General features: G+C 43.1%; 1 protein-coding gene across 1 annotated transcript in view; it reads left to right on the top strand.

Annotated features, from left to right (window-relative positions):
• Positions 1-5599: 5599 nt before the first annotated feature.
• The window catches only part of rpap3 (RNA polymerase II associated protein 3), a 54274-nt gene continuing 47406 nt past the window's right edge, over positions 5600-12467 (top strand). Inside the window, exons 1-3 of the mRNA XM_060839222.1 lie at positions 5600-5820; positions 8407-8547; positions 11484-11585. Of these exons, the coding sequence (XP_060695205.1) occupies positions 5659-5820; positions 8407-8547; positions 11484-11585 (405 nt within the window). The 5' untranslated portion in view covers positions 5600-5658. The remainder of the gene's footprint in view (positions 5821-8406; positions 8548-11483; positions 11586-12467) is intronic.

Here is a 12467-nt window from a genome sequence, read left to right as displayed (position 1 = left end):
TTAAATTAATCCAATCCCATTTACCAGCTCTTGGCCAATATCCCTCAAAATGGAAAGTGAGGACTGCAGATGCTGCAGATCAGAGTCGAGGATGTGATGTTGGAAAAGGCAGCATCCAAGGAGCAGGAGAATTGATGTTTCAGAATAGTCTCCACAAAATATAGATAGGGGTGAGGAGACATATCCCACCAGTAGAGATATGATTTGGAGATGCCGGTGTTGGACTGGGATGTACAAATTTAAAAATCACACAACACCAGATTATAGTCCAACAGGTTTAATTGGAAGCACTGGCTTTTAGAGTGCTGCCCCTTCATCAGGTGGTCACAATTAACCTAGCTACCTATCACATTCCCAGCTACCTTGCACCCAGCTCCAAACGTCTCCCATTTATCTCTCAGCACCCACCCGGCCCACAAGCCTCATTCCTGATGAAAGCTTCTGCCTGAAATGTCGATTCTCCTTTACCTTGGATGCTGCCTGACTTGCTGGACTCTTCCAGCATCACACTCTTGATCCATATCCTCTAAGCCCCTCTTATTCATACTTCCGTCCACATCCATTTTAAATGTTGTAATTGTACCAGCTTCCACCATTGCTTCTGGCAATTCATTCCATACACCTACCACCCTTTTTGTGAAAAGATTGCCCTTTAGGTTCCTTTCAAATCTTTCCCCTCTCACCCTAAACCTATATTGTCTAGTTCTGGAGTCCCACTTCCCAGGGAAAAGACTTTCTCTATTTATTCTGTCCATTGCTGTGGGTCAGGAGTCACATGTAGATCAGGCCAGGTAAGGATAGCAGTTTCCTTCCCTAAATGGCATTTGTGAATTGGGTGAGTTTTTCCAACAATTGACAATGGCTTCATTAGACCCCCGTATTCCAGAATTTATTTTATCGATTTCAAATTCCACCGTCTGATATGACCGGATTCAAACACTGACCCCCCAGAATATTACTTTGGTCTCTGGATTAACAGTCCAGCAATCATACTCCTCGACCATCACCTTCCCACAGCAGAAAGGAGAAATTCAGCTCATCTTACTGAGGCTATAGAGCAGAGTAGGAGAGATAGATAGAAAGAAATTTTTAACCTTGACAAAGGGATCAACAACTAGGGCCATACATTGAAAGTAAAGGACAGAAAGTTTTGAGGAGATATAAGGAAAAACATTTTCACCTCAGAGCGTGGTGGGAATCAGGAACTCACTGCCTGTAAGGGTGGTAGAGTCTGAGACCCTGGTAACAAACAAGAAGAAGTTAGCATTTATGATGCCAGGGCATGCAAGGTTAAGGGCTAGATTTTTTAAGAGGGGATTAGACTAGTTAGCTGGTTGTTTTTGACTTTTTCTGTGCTGTAGATCTTGATAGCTCTACGTTTCTGCTTGATGACATTCCTCAGAGCTGAAATATTAACACTGTTCTTCTTGAAAAATAATGTCTAACCTGCTGAATATTTCCAATCTGAGATACCTAAAAACAAAATCAGGTTTCCAGCATCCACAATATTTGCCTCTTGGGTGTTTAATCATTCATTCTCCGTTCAATGAACAGATGCAATAAGACTGATATCCCACTAGTGGCAGTGTTGAGCTATGGATAATCTAATGAAATCTTAGTTCTGCATCACTGATCTCTTGATGCCTTCTTAAGAGATATACAACCAAACCATTACCACCTCTCCACATTGTAACAAGTCTGATTGCTTCCAATTCCAACATATCACTCATTACAAACTGATGATCCTTTATCTGTCAATCAGCAGTTGCATGGTACAAATTCTTAAAAATGTAAATTTTGTACACTATGCATAAAATTCTTGCCCTAAGGGTCTTTCAAAGTCTTGAGTATCTACTTCACACTCAGCTAAATATAACGATATTTGAAATTGCTCATGTTCCTAAAGGTGAATTTATGAGTATTGCCTTACTGGAGGAAATACACGTTCTGTGCATCTTCTTCAGGAGTTTTATATCCTTTATATCCACAGTTGCGTGACTTAGATATTTGATTGATTCTTTAAGATAAAATGACTCATTTCAGCTGATTGATAAATTGTGCCTTTCAGAAATGTGACAAATGTTAACATTCAAGATAGCCATGCAAAGAAAAAGAAAGTTGCTTGCGTGGAACTGAGAAATAAGAAAGGGGTGGTCAACTTATTGGGATTATATGGTAGACCCCTTAATAGTCAGAGGGAAATTGAGAAACAAATTTGTAAGGAGATCTCCGTTATCTGTAAGAATAATAGGGTGGTTATGGTAGGGGATTTTAACTTTCCAAACATAGACTGGGATTGCCATAGTGTTAAGAGTTCAGGTGGAGAGGAATTTGTTAAGTGTGTACAAGAAAGTTTTCTGATTCAGTATATGGATGTACCTACTAGAGAAGGTGCAAAACCTGACCTATTCTTGGGAATTAAAGCAGGGCAGGTGACATCAATGGGGGAGCACTTTGAGATGAGCAACCATAATTCTATTAATTTTAGAATAGTCATGGGAAAGGATAGATCAGATCTAAAAGTTGAAGTTCTAAATGAGAGAAAGGCCAATTTTGACAGTATTAGGCAAAAACTTTCAAGAGCTGATTGGAGGCAGATGTTCACAGGTAAAGGGACAGCTGGAAAATGGGAAGCCTTCAGAAATGAGATACCGAGAAGCCAGAGAAAGTGAATTCCTGTTAGGGTGAAAGGAAAGGCTCGTAGGTATAAAGAATGGTGGATTAGTAAATAAATTGAGGGTTTGGTTAAGAGGAAGAAGGAAGCATATGTCAAGTACAGACAGGATAGATCGAGTGACACCTTAGAAGAATAAAAAGGCAGTAGAAGTATACTTAAGAGGGAAATCAGGAGGGCACAAAGGGGACATGAGATAGCTTTGGCAAATAGAATTAAGGAGAATCCAAAGGGTTTTTACAATTATATTAAGGACAAACGGGTAACTAGGGAGAGAATAGGACCCCTCAAAGATCAGCAAGGCGGCTTTTGTGTGGAGCCACAGAAAATGGGAGAGATACTAAAGGAATATTTTGCATCAGTATTTAGTGTGAAAAAGGAAATGAAAAAAAATGTAGGAAAATAGATGGTGACATCTTGAAAAATGTCCATATTACAGAGGAGGAAGTGCTGGATGTCTTGAAACACATGAAAGTGGATAAATCCCCAGGACCTGATCAGGTGTACCCTAGAACTCTGTGGGAAGCTAGGGAAGTTATTACTGGGCCTCTTGCTGAGATATTTGTATCATGGATAGTCACAGGTGAGATACCAGAAGACTGAAGGTTGGCTAACGTGGTGCCACTGTTTAAGAAAGGTGGTAAGGACAAGCCAGGGAACTATAGACCAGTGAGCCTGACATTGGTTGTGGGCAAATTCTTGAAGGGAATCTGGACTTTGTGCGTGGGAAATCATATCTCACAAACCTGATTGAGTTTTTTGAAGAAGTAACAAAGAGGATTGATGAAGGCAGAGCGATAGACGTGATCGATATGGACTTCAGTAAGGCATTCGACAAGGTTTCACATGGGAGACTGCTAAGCAAGGTTAGATCTCATGGAATAAAGGGAGAACTAGCCATTTGGATACAGAACTGGCTCAAAGGGAGAAGACTGAGGGCTGTGGTAGAGGGTTGTTTTTCAGACTGGAGGCCTGTGACCAGTGGAGTGCCACAAGGATTGGTGCTGGGTTCACTACTTTTCATCATTTATATAAATGATTTGGATGTGAACATAAGACGTATAGTTAGTAAGTTTGCAGATGACACCAAAATTGGAGGTGTAGTGGACAGTGAAGAAGGTTACCTCAGATTACAACGGGATCTGGATCAGATGGGCCAATGGACCGAGAGGTGGCAGACGGAGTTTAATTCAGATAAATGCAAGGTGCTGCATTTTGGGAAAGCAAATCTTAGCAGGACTTATACACTTAATGGTAAGGTCCTTGGAGTGCAGGTTCATAGCTCCTTGAAAGTGGAGTCTCAGCTAGATAGGATAGTGAAAAAGATGTTTAGTATGCGTTCCTTTATTGGTCAAATTATTGAGTACAGCAGTTGAGAGGTCATGTTGCGGCTGTACAGGATATTGGTTAGGCCACTGTTGGAATATTGCATGCAATTCTGGTCTCCTTCCTATCGGAAAGATGTTGTGAAACTTGAAAGGGCTCAGAAAAGATTTACAAGGTTGTTGCCAGGGTTGGAGGATTTTAGCAATAAGGAGAGGTTGAATAGGCTGAGGCTTTTATCCCTGAAGCACCAGAGACTGAGGGATGACCTTACAGAGGTTAATAAAATCATGAGAGGCATAGTTAGGATAAAAAGACAATGTTTTTTTCCCAGTGGAGGTTGTCCAGAACTAGAGGGCATAGGTTTAGAGTGAGTGGGGAAAGGTATGAGAGACCTAAGGGGCAACTTTTTCATGCAGAGGGTGGTATGTGTATTGAATGAGCTGCCAGAGGAAGTGGTGGAGGCTAGTACAACTGCAACATTTAAAAGACACCTGGATGGTTACATGAATAGGAAGGTTTTGGAGGGATATGGGCCGGATGCTGGCAGGAGGGACTAGATTGGGTTGGGATATCTGGTCAGCATGAACAAGTTGGACTGAAGGATCTCTTTCCGTGCTGTACATCTCTATGACTATATGACTCTAAATCGTCATTTAGGTAAATTGGTGACAGCCTAGTAATTTAAGAAATCTGCAATCTCAAAGGAATTAATGAAAAGATGTACACAATTAAGTGTATTAAGCCTGTTAGAATCAAGGAATCATGGAAATTGCCCCATTGTGTCACGCTGGTTCATTGAAGGTACACAATCGCTCAGCATTTGTGGAGAGAAATCAGAGTAAACGCTTCAGTTTCAGTGACCCTTCAGAACGCTAATGGCACAACTGCTTTATTGCTGTTGCTTGACACTTTTGTTTACAGATATTGAATAGTATCCCTCAATCGTGATTGAAAATGCCACCACCACAACTCAGGCAGTTCATTCCGGATTCTAACCAGTCTCTGTGACATTGCTATCTCGTAAGAAATTCTATGCTAACATAAGTTACATAATAGTTAACAATAGAGATAAGGCTACAAGTAAAGAATTAGAAATAAAGACAAGTATTACTGGAGAAGTTCATGGGGTCTTGTGATACCTATGGAAAAGAAGTGTTCTCAATTAAATATGACTCTTTAAGTAGATCCTTCCAGAAACAGTTATCAATATCTCAAGTGGATAGAAAAGTTTCAGTTCGAATCTTTTTCATGTTTAATTCAACAAGCAAACACATAATTTGCTGGAGAGACTCAACAGGTCTGGTAGCATTTGTCAGAGAAAACAAGAGGTAATGTTTCAAATCCAGTAACCCTGAAGTGTGACTAGATTTGCAAGGTTAATTCTGTTTTCTCTGTCCACAGATGCCACCAGACCTGCAGAATTTAGCCAGCGATTTCTTTTTTGTGTTGGTGGCTGGTTTCCTTGACAACTTTCTGTTAACTGCAACGCCTGGCCTTTACCAAGATGGCGGGAAGTCAACAACAACCTTCACCAAGATGGCGGGAAATCAACAACAACCTTCACCAAGATGGCGGACACAACTTCCGCTGGGTGAAGTGTATCCGGTAGCGCTGGCAGCTGGGCCGGGAGCCGGGAGAAGGTTCCAGGCGCCGCCGCCATGTCGGCTGCCAACAAGTCGGTGGAACTGCAGCTGCAGGTGCGGCACCAGACGGAGGAGCTGCAGGATTTCATGAGGGAGCTGGACGGCTGGGAGAAGGACATCAAGAAGAAGGATGACGAGCTCCGGAGGCAGAGCGGCCAGGCCCCGGCCCTGGACCCGGTGGGTAACCGGGGGGGGGGGGCGGACAGCCCGGCTCCACCCTCCAGGATCCCACCCCCTGATTCCTCACTCCAGGATCCCACCCCCTGATTCCTCACTCCAGGATCCCACCCCCTGATCCCTGTCTCCAGGATCCCACCCCCTGATCCCTGTCTCCAGGATCCCACTCCCTGATTCCTCACTCCAGGATCCCACCCCCTGATTCCTCACTCCAGGATCCCACCCCCTGATCCCTGTCTCCAGGATCCCACCCCCTGATCCCTGTCTCCAGGATCCCACCCCCTGATTCCTCACTCCAGGATCCCACCCCCTGATCCCTGTCTCCAGGATCCCACTCCCTGATTCCTCACTCCAGGATCCCACCCCCTGATTCCCCACTCCAGGATCCCACCCCCTGATCCCTGTCTCCAGGATCCCACCCCCTGATCCCTCTCTCCAGGATCCCACCCCCTGATCCCTGTCTCCAGGATCCCACCCCCTAATCCCTGTCTCCAGGATCCCACCCCTTGATTCCTCTCTGCAGGATCCCACCCCCTAATCCCTGTCTCCAGGATCCCACCCCTTGATCCCTCACTCCAGGATCCCACCCCCTGATCCCTCACTCCAGGATCCCACCCCCGATCCCTGTTTTGATCCCTGTCTCCTGGAACTCATCCCCTGATTCCTCACTCCAGGATCCCACTCCTGTTCCCAGTCTTGATCACTCTCTCCATGGTCCCACCCCCTGATCTCTCTGTCCACAATTCCACCCCCTGATCCTTTTCTCCAGGATTGTATCCTTCCATCCCATTCCTTGGAACCCACCCTATCCCATTAACTGTTCTGTTCTCAGCAACACTCTCTCCATTTTCAACTCCTTCACGGGAACACTCCTCTTCACTGTCACCTTCAATCAAACCCCCTCTACATCAACATAACCTTGCTTGAGAACACTCTCCTCTCCACATCCCCCCCACCAGAAATGCCCGTTCATGAGAGACACAGAGAGAGTATCTGTGTCTGGTTCCAATGAATTTTAGTTTGCACACTGGTATCTAAATTGTATTTAACAGATAAGTCAATAATTATAAGGATGATTTGTTCCTTAAAATCTTTGGGAATCAATGAGTGACATGGTGATGTTGATGGTGGGCACGTTGTCAGAGGGAATCCTGAGGAACAGGATGCATACGTATTTCAAAAGGCAAGGACTGATTAGGGATAGTCAACATGGCTTTATGCATGGGAAATCATGTCTTACAAACTTGATTGAGTTTTTTGAAGAAGTAACAGAGGATTGATGAGGGCAGAGCGGTAGATGTGATTTATGTGGACTTCAGTCAGGCATTCAACAAGGTTTCCCTTGGGAGACTGCTAAGCAAAGTTAGATCTCATGGAATACAGGGAGAACTCGCTATTTGGATACAGAACTGACTCAATGGTCGAAGGCAGAGGGTGGTGGTGGAGGGTTGTTTTTCAGACTGGAGGCCTGTGACCAGTGGAGTGCCACAAGGATCAGTGTTGGGTCCACTACTTTTCATCATTTATGTAAATAATTTGGATGTGAGCATAAGAGGTATAGTTAGTAAGTTTGCAGATGACACTAAAATTGGAGGTGTAGTGGACAGTGAAGAAGGTTACCTCAGGTGACAATGGGATCTTGATCAGATGGGCCAATGGGCAGAGAAAGGGCAGATGGAGTTTAATTCAGATAAATGCGAGGTGTTGTATTTTGGGAAAGCAAATCTTAGCAGGACTTATACATTTAATGGTAATGGGAGTGTTGCTGAACAAAGAGACCTTGGAGTGCAGGTTCATAGTTCCTTGAAAGTGGAGTCGTAGGTAGATAGGATAGTGAAGAAGGCGTTTGGTATGCTTTCCTTTATTGGTCAGAGTATTGAGTATAGAAGCTGGGAGGTCATGTTGCCGCTGTACAGGACATTGGTTAGGCCACTGTTGGAATATTGCGTGCAGTTCTGGTCGTCTTCCTATCGGAAAGATGTTATGAAACTTGAAAAGGTTCAGAAAAGAGTAACAAGGATATTGCCAGGGTTGAAGGATTTGAACTATAGGGAGAGGCTGAACAGGCTAGGGCTGTTTTCCCAGGAGCGTCGGAGGCTGAGGGGTGACCTTACAGAGGTTTATAAAATCATGAGGGCATGGATAGGAGAAATAGACAATGTCTTTTCCCTGGGTTGGGGGAGTCCAGAACTAGAGAGCATAGATTTAGGGTGAAAAAGGAAAGATATAAAAAAGACCTCAGGGGCAACGTTTTCACGCAGAGTGTGGAACATGTATGGAATGAGCTGCCAGAGGAAGTGGTGGAGGCTAGTACAATTGCAACATTTAAAACGGGTATATGAATAGGAAGCGTTTGGAAGGGTATGGGCCGGGTGCAGGCAGGTGGGAGTAGATTGGGCTGGGATATCTGATTGGCATGGATGAGTTGGACTGAAAGGTCTGTTTCTGTGCTGTACATTTCTTTGACACTACGGTCATTGTATATCGATGCAAAACCAAAACAGAAATACATCCATTTAAAGATGTAAAAGTAAGTTGTTTGTATATTTGGTTCAATATGGCTGATTGCCTGTTTCAAATTTACAGACTTTGCCACCTGTAAGAAATAGGAATTACAAGAAAAGAACAAATAAAAAGACTGTTTCTCAGAACAATAAAAAGAACAAAGAAAATAAACCAACACGGATAAAATCTTATGACTATAAGTCTTGGGAAAAGTTTGATGTGGTAAGTTTTCAGTATACATTTGTCAGTTTTATTCTTTCATGTTGTGTCGAAATTTGTTTTGCATTCGTCTTTCATGGAAACGGTCCCCTTTAATGTGCAGTGGGATAGATTATGGAGCAAAAAACCCTGATTACATTTTATTGTATTTGTTTAAACTATAGAATAAATATTGTATTATAAACAGAAGGATGTTAAGGAGCTTGAAAGGGTTCAGAGAAGATTTACAAGGATGTTGCCAGGGTTGGAGGATTTGAGCTACCAGGGGAGGCTGAACAGACTGGGGCTGTTTTCCCTGGAGCGTCGAAGGCTGAGGGGTGATCTTATAGAGGTTTATAAAATCATGAGGGGCATGGATAAGATAAATAGACAAAGTTTGTGTGAAGATTTGTAGCTCAGGTGCTCGTTGTTGTGGTTCTGTTCGCCGAGCTGGGAATTTGTGTTGCAGATGTTTCGTACCTGTCTAGGTGACATCCTCAGTGCTTGGGACCCTCCTGTGAAGCGCTTCTGTGATCTTTCCTCCGGCTTTTACAGTAGTTTGTCTCTGCCGCTTCGGGTTGTCAGTTCCAGCTGTCCGTTGCAGTGGTCAGTATATTGGGTCCAGATCGATTTGCTTATTGATTGAATCTATGGATGAGTGCCATGCCTCTAGGAATTCCCTGGCTGTTCTCTGTTTGGCTTGTCCTATAATAGTGTTGTCCCAGTCTAACTCATGTTGCTTGTCATCTGCGTGTGTGGCTACTAAGGATAGCTGGTCGTGTCGTTTCATGGCTAGTTGGTGTTCATGGATGCGGATTGTTAGCTGTCTTCCTGTTTGTCCTATGTAGTGTTTTATGCAGTCCTTGCATGGGATTTTGTACATTACGTTGGTTTTGCTTGTGCTGGGTATCGGCTCCTTTGTCCTGGTGAGTTGTCTGAGAGTGGCTGTTGGTTTGTGTGCTGTTATGAGTCCTAGTGGTCACAGTAGTCTGGCTGTCAGTTCAGAAGTGCTCTTGATGTATGGTAGTGTGGCTAGTCCTTTGGATTGCGGCATGTCCTCATTCCGTTGTCTTTCCCTTAGGCATCTGTTGATGAAATTGCGGGGGTATCCGTTTTTTGGCATAGAAATAGAGAACACATACCAGATCATCAACGCCACGCTCACAGGAATCCGATTCACGAGAGAGGAAGAAAAGGACAACCAGCTCCCATTCCTAGACGTGATGGTACAGAGAACACCGAACGGAGAATTCACCACAAAGGTATACTGGAAAGCCACACACACAGACCAAGTCCAATGAACTACGAAAGCAACCACCCCAACACACACAAAAGAAGTTGCAACAAGACACTTTTCAAAAGGGCCACAACACACTGCAGTACACCAGAACTGCAAAAAGAGGAAGAAGAACACCTATACAATGTATTCGCCAAAAACGGATACCCCCGCAATTTCATCAACAGATGCCTAAGGGAAAGACAACGGAATGAGGACATGCCGCAACCCAAAGGACTAGCCACACTACCATACATCAAGAGCATTTCCAAACTGACAGCCAGACTACTGCGACCACTAGGACTCATAACAGCACACAAACCAACAGCCACTCTCAGACAACAACTCACCAGAACAAAGGACCCGATACCCAGCATGAGCAAAACCAATGTAGTGTACAAAATCCCATGCAAGGACTGCACAAAACACTACATAGGACAAACAGGAAGACATGGCACTCACCCACAGATTCAATCAATAAGCACATCGACTTGGACCCAATATACCGACCACTGAAACGGACAGCTGGAACTGACAACCGGAAGCGGCAGAGACAAACTACTGTAAAAGCCGGAGGAAAGATCACAGAAGCGCTTCACAGGAGGCTCCCAAGCACTGAGGATGTCACCTAGACGGGACGAAACGTCTGCAACACAAATTCCCAGCTCGGTGAACAGAACCACAATAAATAGACAAACTCTCTTCCCTGGGTGGAGGAATGCAGAACTAGAAGGCATAGGTTTAGAGTGAGAGGGGCAACGTCTTTACGCAGAGGGTGGTACTTATATGGAATGAGCTGTCAGAGGAAGTGAAGGAGGCTAGTACAACTGCAACATTAAAAAGACATCTGGATGGGTATATGAATATGAAGGGTTTGGAGGGATATGGGGCGAGTGCTGGCAGGTGGGACTAGATTGGGCTGGGATATCTGGTCGACATGGACGGGTTGAACCGGAGAGTCTGTTTCTGTGTTGTACAACTCTATGACTCCATGACTGTAAATATTATAGTTTGGATCTTTTGTTTACAGAATTTTAAAATAACTTCTGTTTTTGATAGCAAATACTTATTATTTTTGTACATTTTCTGAGACTAAAGCTAGACTTATCATTCATGCTGTAACTCCTGATACAAGACACGGTCCGTGGGAGCTCCGTGTGAGCACCTTTATATCTTCTGCAGTATGTTTCGTGAACAGGAACTTTGGAATTGGAATTGTCTTTGTCCTGAGTCCAGGGACTGAATGATAGGTGAATCATATTGAGGAAAAACCTCTGACTGTCACCGATGCGGGTGCCTTTTTGAAAATACTGTTCCATAGACAGGAAGCAAACTTTATGATTTCATTTTATCTTCCCCCATTCTCCATATCCAACAACACTGGAAGGCTGAGCCCAGCAGTGCTGCTTCTCCTGCTTTCTTGGCAGGAGCTAGCTCCACCTGTGTCAAGGATCAAAACCTGAAATTGTCCTGGCCCATTTTGTCAGCACTATGTTACAAAATGTATTTAAACATCAAGGAATTTAAAATATAAAATGTCAAATATACTGACATTTGTAATGAGTTTTGTTTTTAAACATTGTTGTAGTTTTCAGTTATTGTGAATAAAAAGATAAATAGCTGGAATAAAGTGTAAGAAGTAAATACTGATTAAATTCATCTTGCATTTCTCCTTTCATGTTAGGAAAAAGTATTGGAAGAACTGGACAAAAATGACAGTTCTCCAGAGCCTGACACAGAAGATGAGGAAATAGACATAGAGAAAGCTCTTTCAGAAAAAGAAAAGGTATGTAACAAAGATCTCCCAACAGTCAGATGAGGGCAAATGCGATTTTGTCGAATGAATTTCATCTGTAATGTCACACATTTCCTTATTCATTCATGGGAGGAGGACATTGCTAGCTGGGCCAGCATTTATTGCCCCTTAAAGAGTCAACCACATTGCTCTGGTTCTGGAGTTATATGTAAGCCAGATCAGGTAAGGATGGCAGTTTCCTTTCTAAAAGTACATTGATGGTTCTGCCAATCGACAATGGTCATCATTAGTCTTTTGGCATTCAGATTTTTTTAAAAATTGAGTTCAAATTCCACCATCTGCCATGGCAAGATTCTGGGTACCCAGAATATTATCTGTGTCTCTAGATTAACAGTCCAGCAATAATACCACTAGACCATTGTCTCCTCCAGGTCTGCTTTATGTTCTGTAAAATATTTGTTAGGAATAATTTGATCGATTAGGATTATAAATTAATTTAGCTTACTCTTTTAAAATTTAAAATGAAATGAATATAATCTACACTTGCTGTTTGACTCAAATCAAGTCCTTTTGGGAAGGGAACAATAACAAAAAGTCCCATAAAATGCTCATGCTTTATTTACTATGGGTGATGTAATAAATAGACTTTAATAAACTTAGTAGGAAGTGATTTTAACAAAGCTTAGGAGAAAGTGAGGACAGCAGATGCTGGAGGTCAGAGTCGAGAATGTGGTTCTGGAAAAGCACAGCAGGTCAGGTAGCATTCGAGGAGCAGGAGAATTGACATATAGGGCATAAGCTAGTTGCTTCTGCAAATAATTCATAAGTTAGAAATAAACAGGAAACTGCATTTATACATAACGTTTTGCATTACTGGGTGGTCTCATTACACAATTGTGGACAATGAAGTGT

This window comes from Hemiscyllium ocellatum, chromosome 19 (assembly GCF_020745735.1).
Source record: "Hemiscyllium ocellatum isolate sHemOce1 chromosome 19, sHemOce1.pat.X.cur, whole genome shotgun sequence".
Taxonomy (NCBI): domain Eukaryota; kingdom Metazoa; phylum Chordata; class Chondrichthyes; order Orectolobiformes; family Hemiscylliidae; genus Hemiscyllium; species Hemiscyllium ocellatum.
The sequence above is the reverse complement of the archived record's forward strand: the minus strand, read 5'-3'. Positions and strand labels throughout refer to the sequence as shown.